At 34.9% G+C, this 25,614-nt stretch overlaps 5 protein-coding genes across 5 annotated transcripts in view; 2 read left to right on the top strand and 3 right to left on the bottom strand.

The window, feature by feature from the left end:
- The window catches only part of spock2 (SPARC (osteonectin), cwcv and kazal like domains proteoglycan 2), a 43,334-nt gene extending 41,002 nt beyond the window's left edge, over nt 1–2,332 (top strand). The window contains exon 10 of the mRNA XM_051126297.1: nt 349–2,332. Within this exon, the coding sequence (XP_050982254.1) occupies nt 349–494 (146 nt within the window). The 3' untranslated portion in view covers nt 495–2,332. The remainder of the gene's footprint in view (nt 1–348) is intronic.
- Nucleotides 2,333–3,118: 786 nt separating this feature from the next.
- tysnd1 (trypsin like peroxisomal matrix peptidase 1) lies at nt 3,119–8,126 on the bottom strand. Its single transcript, XM_051126972.1, has 4 exons — nt 6,684–8,126; nt 6,408–6,538; nt 4,755–4,940; nt 3,119–4,469 (listed from the first exon to the last, which is right to left on the bottom strand). The coding sequence occupies exons 1-4, from the start codon at nt 7,739–7,741 to the stop codon at nt 4,267–4,269; spliced, it is 1,578 nt and encodes a 525-aa protein (XP_050982929.1). The 5' UTR covers nt 7,742–8,126; the 3' UTR covers nt 3,119–4,266.
- A 1,192-nt stretch (nt 8,127–9,318) lies between these two features.
- sar1ab (secretion associated, Ras related GTPase 1Ab) lies at nt 9,319–13,487 on the bottom strand. The gene is made up of 7 exons (XM_051125155.1): nt 13,330–13,487; nt 12,527–12,600; nt 12,334–12,453; nt 12,116–12,181; nt 11,866–11,969; nt 10,516–10,647; nt 9,319–10,428 (listed from the first exon to the last, which is right to left on the bottom strand). Exons 2-7 carry the CDS (start codon nt 12,582–12,584, stop codon nt 10,312–10,314), a joined length of 597 nt encoding a protein of 198 aa, XP_050981112.1. The 5' UTR covers nt 12,585–12,600; nt 13,330–13,487; the 3' UTR covers nt 9,319–10,311.
- A 929-nt stretch (nt 13,488–14,416) lies between these two features.
- ppa1b (inorganic pyrophosphatase 1b) lies at nt 14,417–19,818 on the bottom strand. The gene is made up of 11 exons (XM_051126852.1): nt 19,658–19,818; nt 18,478–18,542; nt 18,011–18,064; nt 17,608–17,727; nt 16,269–16,355; nt 16,014–16,140; nt 15,801–15,928; nt 15,637–15,722; nt 15,335–15,410; nt 15,163–15,202; nt 14,417–15,081 (listed from the first exon to the last, which is right to left on the bottom strand). The coding sequence occupies exons 1-11, from the start codon at nt 19,794–19,796 to the stop codon at nt 15,050–15,052; spliced, it is 954 nt and encodes a 317-aa protein (XP_050982809.1). The 5' UTR covers nt 19,797–19,818; the 3' UTR covers nt 14,417–15,049.
- A 1,606-nt stretch (nt 19,819–21,424) lies between these two features.
- eif4ebp2 (eukaryotic translation initiation factor 4E binding protein 2) lies at nt 21,425–25,243 on the top strand. The gene is made up of 3 exons (XM_051126298.1): nt 21,425–21,735; nt 22,503–22,679; nt 22,839–25,243. Exons 1-3 carry the CDS (start codon nt 21,603–21,605, stop codon nt 22,868–22,870), a joined length of 342 nt encoding a protein of 113 aa, XP_050982255.1. The 5' UTR covers nt 21,425–21,602; the 3' UTR covers nt 22,871–25,243.
- The last annotated feature ends 371 nt before the right edge of the window (nt 25,244–25,614 follow it).

Raw genomic sequence — 25,614 nt, forward strand, 5'->3', positions numbered from 1 at the left:
CACACACATGCTAGACAGAGGACAATGCTCCTTCTGTAGCTACAGGGCTTAGGGCTTAGATCCACCAAATCATCAGTCACCCATCTGACAGAAGACCAAGTGCTACATTCATTAGGCCAGGTTCATTTCCATTCCAAAAGAGCAGTTGTCTCACTGAAATAAAGGTCCTTAAGATTAATTACTACTGGCTGCGACGGACCTGCAGGTGATAAGAACAAATCCCCTGACTGGACATAAAACAGCGATTAAAAAGCCCAACGTCAAAGTCACACCTCCTGTTTGTTTATTGTCCTCGTGCTAAGCGCGTATTGTTTTGCCTAAATCGCTCGCGATGTTTCTCTTTCGCAGATGAGGTGGTCACGTACTCCGGCGATTTTGGCAGCGGGCTCGGATGGGAAGATGAGGAAGAAAAGGAGGCGGAGGAGAACGCCGAGGAGGCTGAGGAGGAGGAAGGGGAGGTGGGAGAGGTAGATGACGGCGGATACATTTGGTAAAACGAAATGCGTTTCTCGCCTGTTCGACGTAGCTTTCTGTGGCCCATTTCTACAGAGGCAGCTCTATCTATGACATTAAACCGTGGACACTGGAGAGTCTGTCATCTTTATACTGCACTCCAAACTGCATTGACTTGGGGAGGGAGGGAGGGTGGGGCTTGGTTAGTGTTAGATGTAGTAAGATTAAGGAACGAGTTTTCAACTGTTGGGCTTATGAATACTTGTGAAACATCATGTTTTTGTTGTAAGTGCAAGAGTTTTCTCTTGAATCAGTCTCTAGCATCTGCAAACACAAGCTCAGATTTAGGCGCTTGATAGGTGTGATGTGATGCATTCTTATGCAAGTCTTATAAATACATACTTCGTCACTATATGATATTAAGTCTGATGACGTTTTAAAGTATGTATATAAAGATAGACAGGCTTCAGGGTCTAACCTGTTTCATTAGAGATCTTCTGTCGACCATCAGCAAACTGCTTTCTTTGGGAATTGAGACTGCTGCTAATGTTTTTGCTGTTTAGAGTTTATGTAAATTGTTTTAAATGTCCTCCAAATGATTTAGCGTATATAAACAGACACAAAGTCCAAAAAAAAAAGCTAAGACTGTTACTCTGTTCTGTTCTGAAACAGTCTCTGCATTATTTCTTTGCTACATTGAAGTAGATATAGTCGTAAATGTCTTGAAATAAGTAGCCTAAGTAGCCTGTTTCTCCACGCTCGCAAACTACAAACACGACTTTAGGCTACTTGCCAGAAATACACAATGCACTTCTACAAGACGCTCCTTGTCCTAAAGGCACTATTTTTTTTCCTCCTGTCTTTTGTGTAATAATCCACCGAAACCAGAGATGGCAAAGCATTATATTTTCATATAAATTACGTCTTGATGCAGTAGCTTTCTCCCTCACCCCGACGTCCAAATCATTGTTTTCTTTGAAATGGACAGTAATAAATCCTGAGATATGCGCTCTCTGGTTTCATATGTCTGTCATAATAGAATTTGCTTATATTCCACTAGGTCAGGCTGTAATACGGTACTTCTGATGCAACACGGCTGTTATAACGAGGCAGTGTATGGATGAACAGGAGAGGCAGGAATGAGCTTTCGGAAATGCATTCTGACATATTCTCTCTCATATACCCAAAGGGACCAATCTGTCTTTGCAGATGTCTTCTAATCAGATCTTCCCATCATTTGCAGTGAAAGATGTGTTGGCTGTAATGTTCCTAGGTGTAAATCTGGTGCTGCAGGGATTTATATTTGAGGTCTGAATCTTAAAATCTACAACATGAGTATTGCAGTAAAAAAAAAAAATATCAAAAGCATCAGTTTTTAGGGTTAAATAGACTTGTTCTGGCATGATAATTCACTCGGAGCTCCACACAGGCAAGAGAAATGCATTAGATATGGTAACATCGGCAACGTAAACACATTCATCAATGTACCGCGGCATCTACGGGAGAATATAAATCCTTCAGATGTCATTGAAACGGATTTTGGCGATATTTAAATTAGTTGCGGATTATCATAGGCGGCGCACCTTGCTGGTGTGATGGAGTGGAAGGACGGCCTGCTCATTAAAAGTCAATAGTGAATGTTCTGATGTCTTACTCAGCAGTGTACAGGAGTCTGCTAACAGTGATGTTATACCACTTGGACTAGTGTATGATTGTATTGTACTGTACATGCCATTATTATTGTAAATACTTGGATTTACTGATTAGAAAACATTATATTTACGCTGAGTTGCAGTATATTTGCATTTAGTTGCATGTTTCTTTGTCCGAGTGTGTCATCTTTCTTGCCTGAATATGATTAAAGGCACTGGGCCCGAAAGTGCTGTTCTTTTGTTCTCCTAATTACTCCCAAGACTCCGAGACATGCTAATTTTCAAGTGGTACTGGAGACATGAGAAAACAAATCTTTTCAACCCACTTTTAAACATGTTTTTGTGACAAGTGCAATTTATAATAACCACCAAAAATACCAACAAAAGCAGGTTCTCAAGACATACGAGTCACCAGAGGGTTCAAAAAAAAACATATTTTAGTTTTAATGAAGGGCATGATGTAAACACATCTTTGGAATATTCACTTACTGTCTTTAAACCGCATTTAACATTAAAAGAAAAAATGTGCATGATGAAATTATAATTATCTGAAAACACGCTATTATACTCTATTATAACACTGCATTGATTTCAAACCATTGTAGGTTTTTATCTCTGGTTTCTAACTATTTTACAAAAAAAGTGTATGATGAAACACTTTTTTTTTTTTTTAGCACTGCATTGTTTTAGTGTTGGCACACATTTCATATATTAGTGATCCAGTGCAGCAAACTCCTCGGTAGCAGCTTAAAATGGTTAGAATTAGAAACAAGGAATGAAACATTTTTACTCATTTAAAACATTTTTATTTTTATTTTATTTAGATATAATGTTTAAAGGAGAAGTTCACTTCCAAAACAAAGATTCACATATAATGTACTCACCCCATTGTCATCCAAGATGTTCATGTCTTTCTTTCTTCAGTCGTAAAGAAATTGTGTTTTTTGAGAAAAACATTTCTGCATTTTTCTCCATATAATGGACTGATATGGTGCCCTAATTTTGAACTTCCAAAAGGCAGTTTAAATGCGGCTTCAAACGATCCCAATGCGGTTGTAAACGATCGGTTATTTTCATTAAAAAAAATACAATTTAAATACTTTTTATTCTCAAATGCTCGTCTTGCCTTACTCGTTGAACTCCAATCCAAACTCCAATCATATTTTCTCCCTCAACTTCAAAAATCAAAATCATCCTACATCACTGAAGTACCGACACAGTCTTTGCAAAGTAAACATGGAAAGCAGATCAAACACCCTTAACAAAAAAGGTAAAACAGCGATATAGGGCGATTTTGAAGTTGAGGGAGAACATGAGATGGGAGTTTTTCAACATACCCTAACTATCATGAACTGGAACAAAAACAGCTTAGGCAAAGTAAGACTAGACGAGTGTTTAACATTTAAAAAGTATATAAACTGTATTATTTTTATAAAAATAACCGATCGTTACGCTAGATAAGACTCTTCTTTCTCGGCTGGGATCGTTTACAACCGCATTTGGGATCTTTTGAAGCCGCATTTAAACTGCATTTTGGAAGTTCAAAATCGGGGCATCATATCAGTCCATTATAGAAGAAAAATCCTGAAATGTTTTCCTCAAAAAACAATTTCTTTATGACTGAAGAAAGACATGAACATCTTGGATGACAATGGGGTGAGTACATTATATGTGAATCTTTGTTTTGGAAGTGGACTTCACCTTTAAGAATGTATGATAAATTATTATTTTTTTAATCCTAAATCATTGTAAATGTAGAGTTATATGACATGATACAGAATGCTGGAAAGAAAATGTTTTGACCAGTCATTATGTTTACTTGCATGTATCTGATTATTAAAGGAGTAGTTCACTTCCAGAACAAAAATTTACAGATAATGTACTCACCCCCTTGTCATGTTCATGTCTTATATATTTATACTTAAATATGAAGTTTATTATATGGAGAGGAATTCTAAAATGTTTTCCTTAAACAACATAATTTCTTTACGACTGAAGAAAGAAAGACATGAACATCTTGGATGACAAGGGGGTGAGTACATTATCTGTAATTTTTTGTTCTTGAAGTGATCTAATCCTTTAAAAAAAATCAGTTCAAGGAAATTAAGCAGGATTTTTGTTCAACGTTTAAAGAAATCTCACAGAAATGTTTGGAGACTGATCAAAGCTTGCTTTGAATGCTTTGTAGTCTCCATATCTTCTTGATATCATCCTCTGCACTGTCTAAGACCTTAAACACAGCAGCATCTCCAGTTTGAGAAAAACGTCTCAGCAGGGGCTCTAGAACAGTCACTGGGATGCTGAAGTTCAGGTGGGGATATGTCACTTTTGCTGCAAAGTCTCTTGTGTTGCTTGACACGATACCTAATAGTAGAATATATAAGAAAAAAAAAACATATGAGGAAGAATCTGCCTATGAAAAATTGATTTAGTCATCAAATGAGGTCTGGAATGCTTTGATGCCAAATGGTAAGAGAGAAACATGCTTAATTGGTCACATGGTGCCCCCTTTTGGTTACAGAAGGTACTGTATATTTCAGTCTCCACTGAATGTTGGATTTTTACTGAACACCTGGTTGATATACTGATAAACAAAATTTTTTCCATGAATTCCTAATTTTTTAAAATGAAATGTGTAAATGATATTACCTAAAAGTTCCCCAGTGGCAGATCGAACCACAGCTCCACCGCTGGCTCCAGACTGCACTGCACATGTAGTCTGCAGCATCACAGGCCTTGACTGATGGGTAATAACTCTGGATAAAATCCCTGAGGTCAACGAGGGGCCACAGCTTCTCCCTAAAGCTCCATAACCCACAACAAACACATCCTCACCTAAACAAATACACAACATGAAAATAACAGGTGGTGCACATGGACAAAGTACATACAGTTGTAAAATAATATTTTATATAAAGTGAAATGGATTATTTATAATACGTTTAAATGTATTATATTTACAGAATGATGACTTATATGTATATGTGCACACGTATGGTCGACAAACAGTGAATTTAGAAGCATCATGCTTTGGTATATCATAATTATGACAAAAAAAAAATGAAATCAGTCATAGGAATTGAAATTACGAGATACTAAGTCATAATTTGAAGTTGCAATGACTTAAGTCACAATCTGACAATTGTTGTCATCATTTTAACTTTTTATGTATATTTTGTCACTTACATCATTATGACTTGCCATAATTTTGACCTGCTTGCCATAATGACATTTCAAATCATGTCATAAGTTTTACTTATGTCATAATAATTATGACTTCTCATAATTTTGACTTGCTTTGGTAAATCATAATTACATGACAAAAATGTAAAATTATGACTTAGTATCTCATAATTTCAAGTGTATGTCCTATGACTATCATAATTTTTTATTTGAAATGACATCATAATTTGACACTTCTGACTTATTGTAATTGTTGTCATAATTTTTACTCTTTATGTATATTTTATCACTTACATCATAATTATGACTTGCCACAATTTTGATTTACATGCTTTGGTAAATCATAATTAAATATAATTTGACAATTCTGACTTATTGTTGTAATTGTTGTCATAATTTGTACTTTTATGTATATTTTGTCACTTGCATCATAATTATGACTTGCTTTGTAAATCATAATTATGGTGAAGAGTTGAAATCATGAGATATTTAAGTTGAAATGACAAAGGTCATAATTCTGACTTATTGTCATCATAATTTTTACTTTTTATGTATATTTTGTCACTGACATCATTATGACTTGCCATAATTTTGACCTACTTGCCATAATGACATTTGAAATCATGATTGTCATAAGTTTTACTTTTGACTTCTCATAATTTTGACTTTCCGTGCCATAATTATGACTTTTTATCATATCATTTCAACTTTTTTTTCTTATCTCAGAATTATGACATAATGTGTCACAATTTTTCCTTTTTATTTCTATATGATTTACCAAAGCATGATTTTTTTCTTACGTGGCGAAAAATAAGCTTCCATACTTGTATTCTGCATGTAAAAGACTGGAGTTGAATATAAATTATAGTGTCAAATATCACACTGTTGCATGTAAAAGACTGGGGTTAAATAAAAAAAAAAATATAAACATAGTGTCAAATATCACATTGATACAAAACCAGTTTAGTTATCACACATATAAACTGATACACACTGGACAGAACAAGTACTTTTTTCATATGTTAATGGTATTAGACATCCACAAAAAAATCATATCTAAACCTCAAAACAAACATGGCTAAATATGAGTTTCAATTCAGCAGGTTTGTAGCACATTACCTGGGTGAAAGTATGTGGTAAACTGTGTTTTTACTGAGTCTGCGAGGGGCTCCTGAAGCTCCACCACAGCGATATCATAGGGAGATGATGGTGCTGATGAATACAGCACCTTACCATATACTGTACGAAATCTGAGGGGGAAAGTTTGGATTTTATTAGAAACCCCATGGTGATTCAAAATATAACAATACCAATAACATGTTTAACAAAGTTCAACAAAATGTCACTTCTTTAGGCCTCATAATAATGAATATGAATATATTCAAAGCTCATTACCTTCCTCCATTGTTGACTCTGACTGTAACCAAAGTGTTTTCATTCACCACATGCCTGCAGGTGAGAACCAGATTCTGGTTTAGCAGCACACCAGAACCCCACAGCTGGCCAGACTCGATCAGCGCAACTCCAGGGTAAAATTCAGAGCTTGGCTTTCGGTTTGCAGTTAATGGAGCTTGAAGAGAGCCAGTGATTAACTGAGATGACTTTTCTATCAGTGACTCCTGGATGACTCCAGCCTGTAGCATGTTTTTCAGAATCAGGTGAACCGAGCACACAAGTGTCAGCCCGATCCATTCATCCGATTTCCAGCACAGAGGTGAAACGATCAAACCCAAAAGGTAAGATCTGCCACCTTTGCTTACAAACACACCGCCTCCTTCAGTGCCAGGCAAGCAACGTGCATCAGTCAGGATCAGGGCATTCTCATCTCCTGCCAGATTACTTACTACACCTTTACTAATTGTGTTCATAAAGAGGTCTGGACAGAGACCACCAAATGGAGACCCACAAGCCATGACAGGACATCCTTTTTTAAGACTGCCACTCTTCACCCATGGAATAGTTTCCTTACAGGTGCACGTGGAAGAAGTGGGCACTTTTAAAAGTGCAAACCAACTTAAAAACCTGGAGTCTTCCAGAACTTCAGTATCCAAATTGCCACTATGAAACCCCCAGTTATCAGCCCCCTGGAAGATCTTAAGAAAAGCATCTTGAAACTCCACACAATTGATCATCATTAACAGCTGAGCCTCTTGACGGTTCGCATTGCCTCTGTCCGTTTCACACGACTGGTTGGTGCAAACGTGAATGTAATCTACATTCACTTTTATCTTTTTAGCGAACCTTTCAGAATGCAGTATTTTCGCGTGTTTCTTCATGAACTGTTTATCATTGATAAAGCGTGAGAACAAACTGCCACTGCAGACTACAATCCCAGACTGGTAATTCAGAAACACTCCACTACCGCTCATTTCTTTATTCTGAGATCCAGATGTGAGAATGAGTGGCTTCTCGGATACTGTGACAACACAGCATGTTTCTTCCACATTCTTCATTTTCAGACGTTAGATATATATAACAGCAGTAGGTTGGTTCAGTAAAATGGTCAGTTTTTGAACTAATAGCTGATGAGTTCTTGCATCTTGAAATGAGTTACACATGTCAAACGCGGCGCTGGACGTCAAATTATAAATAAGAACACGCTAACAACACAGTTTGTCAGTAACAACTATTTAGGGTTGCAAAAAATACTTCTAACCGGTTAGGTAATTTAAGAAATGTCTATATTAACTTAACGCCAACTTGATATTGGTGCATGCCTTATCCATCTGCAGCGCTTCCTTGTGTGATTTCATTGGCTTAACAGCAATCACGTGTTCGATTAAGCGTTCTCCTATTGGTTAATCCAAAGCTGTTTACATGTTGGAAGTCCGACTCTCTCGAACGATTCACTTCATACAACCGGTTCACTGATTCTTTAAAGTATTCGTTGTCATAAGAGAAGTTTCTCGCGTCAAACGAATTGTGAGAGTCGTTCCGTCCGTTTTGTAGCTAAATAAATTATGAGACATTAACCCGTTCAACAGTTCACTGAAAAGAACCAACTCCAAAGAAAGGTTCGTTCACAAATTTGGACGTCGTTTATACAGTGGACTTTGTTCTTGTGCAATGTTCTTGTTCATTCTAATGGTCACTGAGCCTACGTCACAAAGGTAAACATTTGGTATTGCCAAATAACCTTTTTGACTTCACTATGGTGTCACAATTGTTTTCTTGCATTAAATGTTTATTCAAATTGCTTTCTAGGATTCATATACACTACCAGTCAAAAGTTTTTGAACAGTAAGATTTTAATGTTTTTTTAAGGAATCTCTTCTGCTCACCAAACCTGCATTTATTTGATCCAAAGTACAGCAAAACCGTACAATTTTTTAAATATTTTACTATTTAAAATAACTGCTTTCTATTTGACTATATTTTAAAATGTAATTTATTCATGTGATTTCAAAGCTTAAATTTTAGCATCATTACTCCAGTCACAGGATCCTTCAGAAATCATTCTAATATTCTGATTTGTTGCTCAAAAACAAAACAAAACATTTATTACTATGCTGTAAACAGCTGAGTAGAATTTTTTTAACGTTTTTTTTTTTTTTTGGGATGAATACAAAGTTCGGTTGAACAGCATTTATCTGAAATTAAAATCTTTTATAACATTAGAAATGTCTTTATCATCACTTTTGATCAATTTAAAACATCCTTGCTAAATAAAAGTATTATTTTCTATAATTTCTTCCGAAAAAAAAAAAAAAAAAAAAAAAACACTTAAAAAAAAATATTTTGACTCCAAGCTTTTTAATGGTATAGTGTATAATGTTAAAAAAGCTTTTTTATTTCAGATAAATGCTGATCTTTGGATCTTTCTGTTCATCAAAGAATCCTGAAAAAAATGTACTCAACTGTTTTAAAAATTGGTAAAAATAATAATACATGTTTCTTGGACAACAAATCATCATATTAGAATGATTCCTGAAGGTCATGTGACACTAAAGACGTTAAAAATCTTACTGTTCAAAAACTTTTGACTAGTAGTGTACATATCTGTATGATTTATTTAAGAGCAAAGTACACAGCAAATTCAAAATATCTTTATTTTTGTTGCTTCAGTGAATAAATGCAAAGTGCTACAGGTGGCATGTACATAATTAGCCATTTTGAAAGATAAGCAAACATAAGCCTATTTACAAGGGTAAAAGTGACCTAGTAATATGACACATTTTCTATTGCACAGGCATATATTGAATTCATGAATTAAAAAGCCTATGTACTTTCATGCCATAACTGCAAATAAGTCACAGATGACAGTCAAAAAGTACTCATTGCACAGCCAGGTAGTTTAGTGTTGAAACAGGCTAATGTAGACACATCACTGGCACTGAGTGCTACATAAGCACAGTCTTAAATGTATCAAAATACTACATACAGATCAAACATTTGTACTTTTAGAAATATTTCATTTTAAATCTCAGGTCATTTTGATAAGCAAGCATGTATACATTGGCAATCCACACTAAATCACTTCAGACGTTTTTTCTTTGAACAGGTGGGAAATACAGAACTAGGAAAACCCACCAACATTAAGGCACTGAGGTAATGTAACATGAAAACAAAAACACTGATTCTGTATAATCTGATGATTTCACATCGGAATCATCACAGCACGAGTGATGTTCACCTGATTAAAATCCTTCACATTCACATGTTCGACGGTATGTTTACCTTTCGCGTGGTATAATATTGACACTGGATTGAAAAAAGTCTTTTGGAACTTGATGCCATCTCTTAAAATAACCCAGCTCAGTCAACTGTTTAAACAAACTGTATTTCTATCCCTGCTTTTAGAAAAGGAAACAGCATAAATTACTGCTAAGGTAAACATGACTTGCATAAGTAATTGCTACTGTAGCTTGAATGAATGCATATCTTAGATACTTCTCTATCACCACACTGAATTTTATAGGCTCCAATAATATATAACACCCCTGGTTACAAGTTTTTATTGTAAGATAAATAATGAATTAATAAATAAGGATAAACAGGATTTTGGTTTAATAAACACTCTATGTTAATCAATATATTGAGAAAGCCATCGAAAACCTTCACCATATCCTTGTCTCTTCAACACACTGCACATAAAGACTTCCATTGGCCTCAGATTGAGTTCTTTTAGGGATACATTCCCCTGTGTGAGACAAAAGATCATGTGTTACATAGAACATATACACTGTATACCACAAAATATCCTAAATATGTTTCCTCAGTGACCTACCTTTCCTGTGGTGTGTCCATAAAGTCCAAACATTCCTCTCAGTGCGTCCTCACTAATTGCTTCTGGACGGTCGATTTTATTTCCCAAAATAAGGATTGGCACATTGGAGATGGTTTCATCAGTTAAGAGGGCCTATGATTAAAAAGCAAGGTGCCCTCATTATTATTCAAATTCTGCTGTTTTTTTGATTGGTGGGACTGGAAAGAATTTAAATTAGTGCACTGAAGTCAGTGCGATGATATTCCTCTGCACTCTCAAACAAAGGTACAAAACATTCACTGGGTGGTACCCTTTCAAAAGATACTAATATGTACCTTTAAAGTACTAATATGTACCATTTAGTGGTAAATAAGGTACAAAGACGTACTTTTTAGCTTTTGTATCTTAAAGTACCTCCCCAGTGACAACTGTGTAACTTTTTTTCTGAGAGTTAGGATGTGTTCATAGTTAAACATTCATTCATAAATATCTTGTCATGAGCAAAACCCTTGATTATACACTTGAAGTCAAAAGTTTACATACACCTTGCAGAATCTGAAAAATGTTAATTATTTTACCAAAATAAGAGGGATCATACAAAATGCATGTTATTTAGTACTGACCTGAATAAGATATTTCATATAAAAGATGTTTACATGTAGTCCACAACAGAAAATAATCATTGAATTTATCAAAATGACCCTGTTCAAAAGTTTACATACATGTGATTCGAAGTACTGTGTTGTTACCTGAATGATCCACAGTTTTTTTTTTTTTTTAAGTGATAGTTGTTCATGAGCCCCTTGTTTGTCCAACACAGTTAAACTGCCCACTGTGCTTCAGAAAAATCCTTTAGGTCAACAAATTCTTTGGTTTTTCAGCATTTGACTGTATGAGTTTGCAATCCAAGTTTTCACAAAACTGAGGAACTCATATGCAACTATTACAGAAGATTTAAACGTTCACTAATGCTCCAGAAGGAAAAAACGATGCATTAAGAGCCGGGGGTGTACACTTTTGAACAGAATGAGGATGTGTACATTTTTCTTTTTTTTTGCCTAAATATCATATTTTTTTATTTACTACTGCCCTTCAGAAGCTACAGAAGACACTTAAATGTTCCCCAAAAGACAAAAAAAGTTAAATTTACCCTGGACTTTAATTTTTTATAAATTCAATTATCATTTTCTCTTGTGGACTATATGTAAACATCTTTTATGTGATCTCAGTACTAAAAAAAAAAAAAAAAGCATGAATTTTGTATGATCCCTCTTATGTTGGTAAAATAATTAACATTTGGCAGATTCTGCAAGGTGTATGTAAACTTTTGACTTCAACTGTACATATTAAAAAAAAAAAAGGTAGACTTACATCCAACTCAATTTTGGCTTCTAGTAGGCGTTCATGATCAGCACAGTCAACAAGATACACTATCCCATTTATTGCCGGAAGATAATTCCTCCAAACCCTTCTTGCTGAGAATTGAGAAAAGACAAAATCAATCTGCATTGTCCAAGATTGTTCTAGAATTTGTTTCTAAACTATTTTGTTTCTAATGTTTTTAATTCTGAAATTTAAATTCCAAAAGTATTAATCATTTAATAGTAAATGCTATATTTACCTTGAGCATGTCCACCCAGGTCAAATGTTGTGAAAGTCATCCCAGCAATAGTCAGTTCTTCAGATGCTAGCAGACAGAACAAGATACGGTACATTGTGTACAATGGTTGCTTCAACATATATAGAATTCATTTTGTAAGAATAAGCCATTTTGTTTTTGTACTTTCCTGTCAAAATGTTAACACTTCATATTAACACAGTAAAATATGTGGCACTTACTAGGGTGAAGTGTTGGAACATGTTGCCCAAGTCGATCATCTTTAAGCATGTGCAATAATGTTGTTTTCCCAGCATTGTCTAATCCGAGAAAAACTAATTTCCCGGACTTTTTATATAGTCCTAAAATAAAAGCACAAAAATTCAGTTACATGGTGTTCATCATCAGTATTTTAATATCTGGCAAATACTTTACCTAATAATTGTAACACACTGCTGAATCCTCTGTACAGCCAATCAAATATGAAAGACATTTTTGCAGCCTGTTCCCTGAAATAAAATAGCAGCAGAATGAGAGAATTGTTCCAATGCAGTACAAGACTCTGCTAACTCCAAAATAAGCTCTTTACGTAAATCTACAGTAAGCAGGTGAAAAACATCTGATCCTACGTTACTAAATGACCCAAGTTAACGTTTTGTCTCGAAGAGTGCATTTAAGAAAAGAAACGCAAACCCCACGTAGCTATTAACCAATATTCCGCACACAACATGAGCAAGAAACTATTTCTAGTTGTGGGACCTTGTCACTTGACGCCATGGATATAGCACACAGACATAGCTGTCACTCAAATGACAGCAACTCGCGTTCAAATTCAAGTGCATTTTTATACATTAATAACGGTGTTGTGTTTTTTGTATTGTAAATTAAGATAAATAAACGTTTGATCTAATATTATTGTTACCTAAATGTAACCATCGCAGTACACACAGCCTAAATGTTTAGCGCGCGTTTTCCAGAAGCACGTCTATACAGTGGAGACGCACAGTGAAAACAACAGCCAGATATGCTGAAGTTGAATGAGCAACGTAGAGTATAGCAAAGGTAAAAACGCACACAATGATGTTATAGATAAAACCTTAAAACCTTGCTTTTGGTGTTAAAAATGTTTCTGTTAAACATTGTGTCCAATTTCTATTTTATAGCCGCGTCATTTGTCATGCGTCATTGGAAATAACACAACACAGTGCGTTGTTATAGGGAAATATTCGTGTCAGTACCTGGAAGGGTCTGCTTCTGTTGTAGACCAGTCAGTCCGGTCTGTGTTCCGCTGCTAAAAAACAGCCCGAATTTGACGTTTAACCGGAACTGCGTAGCTGCATAGGGTGGTCTCAGATCGATTGTAGGTTAATGTGTTGGCATCTGGTTGCTAAACGTTGACTGACTTGCAGCTCTGGGGTTTGACAGCTAAGACTTTTTCTTTTATTCTCACCAAGGCTGCATTCATAAAAACACAGTAAAACAGTAATATTGTGAAAAGCTGTTACAATTTAAAAGAACTGTTTTCTGTTTTAATATATTTTATATGTCCATTTATTGAGTTGAAAAGCTTACATTTCAGCCATATCTCCAGTCTTCAGTTTTACATGATCCTTTGGAAATCATTGGAAATATGCTGATTTGATGCTTGAAAACATTTCTGCTGTGTAATATATATATATATATATATATATATATATATATATATTAGGGCTGGCAAATCATTAATCGGATACAAAAAAAAGTTTGAGTTTCCCTAATATATGTGAGTGTGCTGTGTGTAATTATTATGTATATAGAAATACAAGCACATTCATGTACATATGTAAGAAATATTTTAAAAAATATGTATTTATTATAATTTTTCTAGAATTTATATTTTATATAAATAAAAATATTTTGTACAAAAATAACATTTCTCTTAAATATATACATTAATTTGTGTGTATTTATATATACATAATAATTACACACAGTACACACACATATATTAGGCAAACTCAAACTTTTATTTTGGATTTATTGCCAGCTTTAATATATATATATATATGTGTATATATATATATATATATATATATGTATATATATGTATATATACATATATATATGTATGTATGTATGTATGTATATAATTATTATTATTATTATTTTATTTTTTTTAAACTCTGTTAGACTTTTTAAATCAGGATTCCTTGATAAACAAAGTTAGAAAGATCATAGTTTATTTAAATAGTTTATTTCGTTACACTATTAATGCCTTTCTTGTCACTTTTAATCAACTTAATGCATCTTTGCCTAAAATAAAGCATAATTTCATACAAAAAAATCTTACTGACCCCAGAATTTTTAATAGCAGTGGTAGTGTAGGAAAACATTTTAAACTGTTGTGTAAATTCTACATGGTAAAGCGTTAGTTCATCAAAAAACAATTTTTTGTTCCACACTTGTATTACACTGTTCTGTGAAACAGAGATTTCAGGTAGAATGGCATCTCCATTCACCATTCACTTTTACTGTATGGGGAAAAAAGACATGCAATGAAAGTAAACAAGGCTGCCAGCATAATCTGTTGTTGCACAGAACAAAGAAAGTCATGTGAATTTCAAACAACATGAGTTTGAGTAATTGACAGAATATTTAAAGAATCGCATACAGAACAAAATGTATTAAAGATAACAGTGTCATATGAGAAAAGCTTTATTAAAGCATTTGTTCAGAATCTTACAGTACCTGAGTTTGACCAGACTATTAGCTATCTTTAATATCTGTTACACAGAATATTTCACCATTATCAAATACAGCCCATCTTAGCAAGACATTGGTTAGCTCTCCTAAATGTTAATGTGAGATCAGTCCCCAAATAAGTGCCCATGTTTTCATTAAATACTATAATTCTAGACAGATAATGACATACATATTTGAAATAATGATCAGACTGGTCTGTTCACGGTGTTATGTTCTTCAGTTCTTCGCATAGTAGAACCATTTGTCAACTGAAAAAGACAACACAACAAAGTAAATATGTTACATCTTGGAAGAAAAAGTGTAAACTCAAACAAAAAAAGAAATCGAACCTGAGCTTGGAACTGGACTAGCCTCTCCACATGGGCATGACTGAAATTGAAAAGAAAAATTAGTGTGACGTCTTGACATAAGGCACCACTATTAATGCTAGAAATCTGTATATACAATTCATAAAACAGTGCATAAATTCCTGTTAATTCAAAGCAAAAACAATGTTCTTACTCCATCAACAACTGCTTTGGCTTCATCCGCCGAACAGCAGAATGGACTGTCTCCTTCTGAGACACATGTGTTCTTGCTGCATAGTAAGAGAGGAAAAAAGCAACATGACTTATGTTAAAAAAAAGGTGGAAAAGGCAAAGAAAACTCTTTATTTTAGATTATGTTGATGTGTTCCAGCAATAAACCATGTCTGCAACTTTACAGGTTATCTGTAGTGTTTGTAAATGGAAGTGCAAACCTGAAATAAAATACTATGCAAAATAAGTAAACAAATGCAGACCGCTGAAGAAACATTCCCTTACCAGTTTAGTTCTCCAGCTTTGGTTTGTTGTGAGATGAGTGCCTTCCAGAAGCCGTGGGTGGCTTTGATTGTCTCAATGGCAAAGTCCTAGAATAAACGTAGCATATTTATCTGACGAATATGGCAAATTAAAGCTTGTTGACAACACATTTCTGTATGACATACCTTGTCTTTGAACTCTCCGTTGAATGCAAACTGGTTTTCAGGTTTTCCATCAGGTACCTTGTACCTCCTGAACCAGTCAACTGTGTTCTCAAGGTAGCCAGGCTTGAGTCGATTCACGTCACTAATGTCTATATTTCACAACAGAAAAATGATAGCAATCACATAAATGCGTCTCTCTTCTAAGTCACGTAGAAAGCAACGAGGGTTACTTACTGTTCAAGTCTTTTGCTTCAGGGTCATCAACGTTGATTGCAATGACTTTCCAATCAGTTTCACCTTCATCAATCATTGCTAAAACACCCAGGACTTTCACTTTGATAACATCTCCACGACAGCACACCTGTGAAGATTAACCATTGTGGGGTTTGTTTATCTAATCCAGCTATAATTGCACATATGACAGCTTGCTTTATAAACTTGGCTTTATTTCTTAGAATATTTCAAAAGACAAACAACTGATATCTATACCTTGCTTCCAATTTCACAGACATCGATCGGGTCATTGTCACCACAACATCCTGTGTCATTGTCTTTGTGCCCTGGGTCTTCCCAAGTCTATCAGAAAAAAACGTAAAAGTTGTTGTAAAATCTATGGGGTAAAAGACGAAATGGCACATGCAATTCACATCTACAAGAAAGATTTTTAATTTCAGTTTGATTTTCGGTCTCATGAAATGAAGGAAAATCTGTACAATCGTATTTACATATTGACAAGTCATACTAAATCATACTCACACAATTACTAAAAGAATCTATTTAAAGAGAACATCAGATGCCCATTTTCCACAAGTTGATATGATTCTTTAGGGTCTTAATGAAAAGTCTATAATATACTTTGGTTAAAATTCCTCAATGGTTGTGTAAAACAACACCTTTTTTACCATGTCAAAAACAGCTCTGTTCACAGACCTGTTTCGGTGCATGTCTCTTTAAATGATAATGAGCTACTGCAGACCCCGCCCTCTCTTCTGTTTTTTGTGTATTCGGTGGTGCATTGCCATCAAAAACAAACCTAATCCACAGCTTCCTCAGTGGCTCTGATGTTGGGAGAAAATTAAGACTCTTATGTTCACTTTTAAATTCAACTACAAAACACCAAGACATCAGTCGCTACAGCTGCTTGAGCACGGAGAAAATAGCAGACAGCGTTCAAGTGACTAACCACGGAGATATACTAATACGGGACAGTCTGTCAATGGTTGTGGGCGGGGTCTGATCAATATGACATCACACTACTCAGAAAATCAAAACAGCTTGATAATTGAGACTGTTCAGGTTTTTTGGGGATTACAAAAAGTTAGCAAATTGATTTTTATCGTTGTAGGGTTGTTGTGTCTACATAACTTTTGAACTTCCATTCAAAAGTTTGAGGTCAGTACAATTTTTAATATGACGAGGTCAAGAAAAATGTTTTTATGAACTTTGTATTCATCAAAGAATGCTGAAGAAGCAATTTTCCACAAAAATATTGAGCAGCATAGCATTGCTATTATTAAAGAAATGTTTCTTGAGCAGCAAATCAGCATATCAGAATGATTTCTGAAGGATCATGTGAATGGCTGCTGAAAATTCAGATTTGCCTTCACATCAATAAATTAAATAAATTAAATACATTTTTATTGGAATATATCATAATATTTTACTGTAATCAAAATATATTTCTTTCAAAAACAATAGTGTATTTTAAAAGTGTTGTATCAAACAAAAGGTTTAAACATTTAACTAAGATTGCAGAATCAGAAGCAGTTTCTACCTCAGTCTGTTTTATTCTTTGTTTAATGTGTGATCAGTGCTTTAGAAGGCTTACTTGAGGGATTGCTCCATAATTCCAGATATAGCCTTTGTGAGGGAAAACATTGGCCACATAGCGCAAATTTCCCTTCTTCACGTCTTGCTTAATGGGGTTCAGTGGGTCTTTTGTAGCAATCTGAAAAGTAAACCATAATGTTGAATGACAGAATATTCATGCAGACACCAACTAGTTGATGAGTCATTATTCTGTTTGAATGTCAATACACAACCCACCAAAAATGTAGGCTAAAAGTCTTTTACTTTCAACATAGTCAACTGCAACTGTCCTGTAACCATTCAGGTTTTAGGTGTGTAAATATATGTCCTTGCAAAATAAATAGCCTGTTACAAAGTCCTCTTTTCTATTGTTTTATTCTGTTATACTGTGGTGTAGTTTTGTACTGCTGGTCATACCGTACCTCCATTTTTGCATTTGTCCATCGTGGTACTTCAACAACCATGTGGAAAATGTTCTACAGAGAAAATAAAAATGATTTAGTTTTTATAAAAAAGGTCTATAATAATTTAACCTTCATATTACTAAATATTCTAAAATATATTAAACACATATAATTATACTAAACATATTACTATTACTACATTATTTACTATTACTAAAATATAATGTAAAGCTATGACAATGATTAATCAAAGGTTTACACAGGTATGATATCAGAGTAGTCCAAAGTATTGAACGATTTAAGATGACACTATTTAAAGGGTAAAGATCACATTCCTCTACAGACCAAGTCCTTTCACCCAATAAAGAGCTGATATACACTGTGCTGTGCTGGATTGTGAAATAGCCAATTACTGACAAGGGGGTCCCATAAGGGAGGGGGATCTACATTGAGAATAGGAGACATATTAAATTAACATACTGTACCTGAGCTTCATCTGCATACATAGGTATGTCGTGGAATGGTGAAATGTACTTTCCATCTGAGCTCTCTGTTTAAAAAAGAAAGTTTGAATTACATAACATATTTCCGTAATAATAAATATTTCAAAGTCAGCTGTTTCTGATGTTATCTGATCAGTGTTATCTGGCTGAGCACCTAATTTCCTCTGTTGTTAATCTTGAAATTGATGCATAATATACAATTATTTGTTTGTTTTTTAAGAGCAAGAAATATATATACACCTGGGTGTGTAATAATTGAAGAGAGCATTTTTTATATAAGAGAATACCAGACTTTAGGAAATATGTTCTGGTCAAGCTCATGGATTTTTTTTTTTAAGTCGAAATATCAAATAACTCAAAACATGGAATTTATCACACCACTATTCATGTTCAAAGAAAATATTCTGCAGTTTTTCACAGGGTGTTCCACAGAAGAAAGCTTTGACGCAATCACAGTTTTAATGATTTCTGTTGATGTTAATGATAATAATCATGCCCTGTGTGCATTTAACTTGTCACTCATGTCAGAAGGAAGCTGGTGATGTCATACTGCTGCTAAGGGTGAGATGTTTAATGCACAGCTGGCAACAAAAATACACAAAGCACACCCTTTTTGTGGAAAATGTTCCAGTATATCTGCTTTACTAACTTCATCTTGTATATATCTGAGATATATCTGAAATCATTTTAGAGAACACAGTACAACAGAAAAAAAGATGTTCTATGATCATTTGTGAAAGCAACCGACTGATGCAATGAGCAACCCTGTATTTACCCGTCCTTCATTATATATTTTAATAAGCCTATGTTGTACAAGCAACGCAAGGAATAACGTAATGGTTGGTAATAAAAGCATATTATCCTTTTTTAGGACTTTCGGTTTTTACTGTGTAACCGGTATAACAGGATTACTTACTTCAAACTAAAATTAACTTTGCACAAATACATGGTTAATCAAACCTTTAAATAAAATGATTGGGTCGAACATCAACTTAATTCGTAAAATCGTTAAATTTATGAATTTTATTAGCTTTTAGGTCATAAATGACGCGAGGAAAAGCGACACGTGGGACTTGCGGCCCAGCCCCTTTTATCTTAATACACCGAACAGACCGTGCAAACTTCTCATCACCAATGCCTGAAGAAAAGAATTCATACTTACTGAAATAAACCCTGTAACTCAACGTGTTAGGGTTTCCTCTTTCTTCAATGGAGAAACTCATATTGTACTCTCTGTGTATTGATTCCGGTAGGCTGTGCGTAAGGAGGACTGCAACGACGCGCTTGAGGAAATCGCGCATGCGCAGAGACCGACTTGCGCAAAAGACCGAGTGTGATTTGTGAATCGTTAGATGGACAGCGCGAGAAGATCTTGTAAAAAGAAACGTGAAGTATCACACTTTTGTTGCGGTAGCTTTCAATTTAAAACAGACCTAAAAAAGCCCTAGCTGTTTTGCTGCTCTTGGCTGGTTTAAGCTGGTTTATACAGCCTGGTCAAGTCTTCCTTTTATTTTCTAAAGAGTTCACCTGGTTTAGCTGGTGCCCAAATCCATATACTGTACAATGTATTAAGCAGGGGAGGAAATGTATTTGCAATTGTAAAAAAAAAAAAAAAAAAATGACGGTTTTATATTGTATTTTGATCAAATAAATGTAGTCTTGGTCAAGTTTTTGAACAGTAAGATTTTTTTTAAGTCTCTTCTGCTCACCAAGCCTGCATTTATTTATTCCAAAGTACAGCAAAAACAGTAAAATTGTTAAATATTTTTACTATTAAAAACAACTGTTCTCTGTTTGACTATATTTTAAAATGTAATTTATTAATTTGATCAAAGCTAAATTTTCAGCATCATTACTCCAGTCTTCAGTGTCAAATGATCTTTCAGAAATCATTCTAATATGCTGATTTGCTGTTCAGGAAACATTTATTATTATTATTATTATTATTATTATTATTATTATTATTATCAATATTTAAAACAGTTGAGAAAAAATTATTATATTGAAAACAGATGAGTAGATTTATTTAGGTTTCTTTTGTAAATCTTTTGTAACATTATAGATGTCTTTATCATCACTTTTGATCAATTTAAAGCATCCCGCTGATTATAATAATAATAATAATAATAATAAATGTTTCTTGAACAGCAAATCAACATATTAGAAAGACTGGAGTAATGATGCTGAAAATGTTTAATCACAGGAATAAATGAAAATTTAAAATATAGGCTATTCAAATAGAAAACAGTTATTTAAATTGTAAAAATAGTTCACAATATTACTGCTTTTGCTTTATTTTGGATCAAATAAATGCAAGCTTGGTGAGCAGAAGAGAATTCTTTAAAAAACATCTAAAATCTTACTGTTCAAAAACTTTTGACTGGTAATGTACTCTGAAGCATACAGAATATATTCATTCATTGTATTCTATTTTTATTCTGTCATTACCTTTATTTTCTAATAATATGTATAATTTTATTATAGAATTCTAAAATACATCCATTTTCTAACATCTAGCTATCTTTTCTCTCTTTTATTGCAAGAAAAAAAGAACAGCAAGAAACAGCACTGCATTGAAATACAATGACAAAATAAAGGGGAAAAAAACAGTAACACCTCAATCAGTAAGAAATGTTTAAGAGATTTAACAATAAATAAAATCTCAGCAAGAAAGACATCAAATCTGGGTAACATCTTGATTTGTTTTTGTAAATAAAAAAAATAACAGTGCAACACAAAGAAACGAACAAGATCATCCCTGCCAGAAAAATACACTAATATATTTTTCAGCGATAAAAGAAGATAAATTACAACTTCTCCCAAAGAGATTTTTCATCTTTTCTCCCTGAATATGAAAATAAAAAATAATGACGTTTATGCGGGGTGGGGGTTCGTGCGACGTGATTCTCCCTTGACGTCATATCCTCCCCGCGCTCTTCGCTTCCTGCCTGGCGGAGGGAGGGGTCGGTGCTGACGGCTGGGAGGACGAGCTGAACGTGAAGAAAGCCTTGGGAAAGCGATAAGAAACGAGGGGAAAGGGCCCGAGGTTTTACCTTCCATCGGGAAAACTTATCGCTCGACTCTGATTAGCACCCGAAGCAAGTGCAATGTCGTCCAGTCGTCAGCTTAGTGAGAGCAGGGCCATCCCGACCAGGACGGTGCTGATCAACGACTCAACGCAGCTACCTCACGACTATTGCACCACTCCTGGAGGCACTTTATTCTCCACCACCCCGGGAGGTAATAACTCGCCTGAGACGTGTGCTGTACGTCCAGGCTTATATCTGCAGCCATCTGCCTGTTGTTTGCACGGAAACCGTCTAATGTTAGAGGGTGGCCTGTGTTGGCCAGGAAGCCGTAACCACATAAAAGGCTGTGTCTCAAAACCTAGCGTTCAGCCTGCTTAGACAGTTTTTTAGGGGTTGTAGGAACGCTTAATTAGTTTGCATGCAAACAGTCTGATGATGCACAAAAAGTCGAGACGTTGAAATCGACGATGACCAAAACATGTTGCCTAGGAAGGCAGGTTTCTGGGCGTTTGAGACACAGCCATGGAGTTCAAAACAAAAACAGCGCCGCCTGTGCGTCTCTCTGATCAATATGATTGGTCCACAGAAATTGATGGACAGAAAAGAACAGAACAAAGGAATGCATTGCATTAAACATATGTACATGTAGCAGTATACACCCTACCGATTGCAATCAATCAGTATTATTGTTGTGCTTTTGGTTTTATATTATTGTTTGTTGTGACTATTGATGCTAATTTAGTCACATTAATCATCTTTGGATTTCAAATGCATGTCATTGTAATGTCTACTTCGCATTTCTAAGGCATACGATTGTCATTGAATGGAAAGTTCACACAGTTGTCATTGCTTACTCATCCTCATGTTAATTTCAATCCTATATGACTAACACAACAGGAAATGTGTCAGATTGCTCCAGGATTATGAAATGTTATGCAATAAAACCGTCTTATAACAACATTTACTATGTCAATGCAGGAACCCGAATAATCTATGATCGCAAGTTCCTGTTAGACCGGCGTAACTCACCCATCGCCCAGACCCCACCAGCACACCTGCCGGTTATCCCAGGAGTGACAAGCAAGAACGTCCTCAATGAAAACAAGAGGAATGAGGCTAACAACATCAACAACCATGATGCCAAGCCAGGGCAAGGTTAGTCTTTAAAACTGACCTAACTGGAACTGTTTCCACTGGAACCTCCCTGCTTTGTGGTTGATCATCTTATGTACACAAACAGTAATAGATCTGGTTGTTAGCTCGTTTAGAGGTCATGCATGATGCAAATGATTTTTTTTTGCATGTGTGTTGCAGGTGAAGATGCTCAGTTTGAGATGGACATCTAAAGAAGAGGAACCAACATGAAGAACGATTAATTACCTGGTACCTGTGTGCCAGTGGCTTGGCTTGTAGAAACCAATGTTGTGAGCCCTCTCCTTTAGCTCTCTCTAGCTGCTGGGTGCTGCATAATCATGGGGATAAATGACTAAAAGTTTGCCCAGTGGGGCTGCTGGAGCCCTGAAAGTTAACCTGGGAGCCTGTTGAGCTCTTTTCGTTTAGGTTTCAGGGCTGCCATCAGCTGTACTTGCTTAAGTCACAGAGCAAGGGAAAAATTCTGTATTGTAAGTGCCCGGATATATTACCAATTTACCGTAACAGACTCATAAACAAATCAGCCATCAGAGATTCACTGCTGATAGTTCAGAGTACACTGTTCCAGTCGATACCCTTAATGCAGTCTATCTGGTTCACATGTAAAACTGATTTGCGCTCAAGTCAGGAAATGCAGTTAACTGTATGTACATGTATTCCCAAATGTAATTTTTTTTTTTTCATCCAAAACAATTAATGAAAAATCTTTCCCTAGTTTTATTTAAAAGGGACAACAGGATTACTTTTGATTTAAAAATGAAAGGATTCCATATTCATTCCAAGTCTTTTATATCAGTTAAAATGTTTTTTTTTTCATCTCAGAAAAATAGTTTTATAGAATTGTCCAAAAACAGACCACAGTCCTTAATTACTCAGTTGAATTTAAATATGATTACGATGCCAAACAGATTTTCTGGTTTGATTTAGAACTACCCCAAAACGAGCAGTTTCTTTCACCCTTTTAGTTGGTTAATTTTAAGTTAAATAACATCTGATCACAATTTTGAAAGACCAAACTGTTATTTTAGGTCAGAGAGAATGTTTCCGTTCAGATTTGTCCTGCTAACAGTGTGATTTCTACCTAACTTAGCATGGCGAGACACTTGAAATGTTAACATCAGCTCTGAATTTACGTCGTCTGGTTAAGGTAGACAATACCAAGTACTGTTGAACTGATCATGGGTTTAATAAACTTTATAAAACGATGACAAAAAGAGAGCTGGTCTCAGGAAGCACTTGCATTACGTACCTAACAAGTACACATCTTACGGCTCCTTTCATGGGAGAAAAATAGCACGGTGAATATTTAACGTTAATATCAGCTGTGACATCTACTGTCACTTTCCGATTACTACGATCCTTTCGAACCTTGATAATCAAATCAAAGGTAGGAAAGCACTGAAGTGTTGTTTTGGTCATTTTACTATTGTCTGTCTCACAGCCACAGAATGTGAACGATTCGTTGAAAGATGGATAGTTTTGTAGTGACCAGACATTCATATTTTGATTCAGATCAAACATCTTGAAAACTTGAATTGAATCTTTCCAATGCTCTTCTATGCATGTTCTTTTGGTCTGCTTCTTAGTCTTTAGTTCACACGTCGGATCATTTAAATGGTTTTTTTGGGATGCCAAATCTTGTGGAAGAAGGTTTGATTAATATTGAAAGAGAATTAAGCAAAGAGATTATCCAAACAAAGTGACTTACAGAGGATAAGACTTATTCTCATGACTGTGCTCCAGTCATTCTCTGAAGTGCAGATTTTTTTTTTCTCTCTTTCACATTGATCTCTTGTGCTTAGCCTCTGTATCCATGCCTTACTTTACTAAGCTGAGCAGCTGTGTCAAATACAGTTCCCTTTCATACCTTAAATACAGGATCAGTTCCTTTCCGTTTGATTTCTTTCCAACTTTCAAGTTGAGGATAAGATCAAGATATTGCTATGTTTTACTAGAAAACATTCTATTTTTGGAAACATGTTTGTTATTATTTACTTTCTTACAGAGATGGAAAGATTTGCAGATACAGCAGTGTAATATTTGTAATAGTAATGGATTGGTTACAAAATAAACACGGTTTAGGTTCGACTTTGATCGGTTGCAGTTAACTTTCTATAAAATATTCAGTACTGGTGATATCCTTGACAATTAGATGCACATTTTCATTTCTGGTTTGAATAGACTTTAGACTTTTGTAAAAGTCATATTCAAGTAATAATGATTTACAGTAAAGGGAACTTGATATACTGTCCTTCTGTAATAGATTTGTCAAATCCCTGCTTGTTTCAACTCTGAATTATGGATATTTAGATTTATTTTTTTTTATCTTTCTAAAAAAGGATCACTGCTTACTATTTCTTCATACTTTCCCCAGGTCTCAGAGACTTTCAGAAATGCATTTAGCTGTCTGTTTGATGGGATTTAGGATGAAAGTTTTATCTAATGTGGCAGAAATTGGAAACTGTATTTTCTTTCTTCTTTGAGACCCTGTTCAATTTAATTTTAATGAAATGCCAATGCCAGTGGACACTGTTACAGCAAGATCAATAAAAGTTCCTTGATATCAACTTGATTGTTTGTCTTCTCTGCCAAATGCTTGTGTATTTTAATATGCTTACAGGGATGGTTCACCCAAAAATGAAAACTCTGTCATTAAGTACTCATCCTCATGTCGTTTCAAACCTGTAAGACCTTCGCTCATCTTCGGAACACTAATTAAAGGAGAAGTCCACTTCCAGAACAAACATTTACAGATAATGTACTCCCTTGTCATCCAAGATGTTCATGTCTTTTTTTTTTCTTCAGCCGTAAAGAAATTGTTTTTTGAGTTAAACATTAGTATTATTGTCCTTTCATAAAATTACAATTGAACTGATAAGACATAGACTATTTTAAGGATGTCTTTACTACCTTTCTAGACCTTGAACATGGCATTTCC

Source organism: Labeo rohita, chromosome 13 (genome assembly GCF_022985175.1).
Source record: "Labeo rohita strain BAU-BD-2019 chromosome 13, IGBB_LRoh.1.0, whole genome shotgun sequence".
NCBI classification, from domain to species: Eukaryota; Metazoa; Chordata; class Actinopteri; order Cypriniformes; family Cyprinidae; genus Labeo; species Labeo rohita.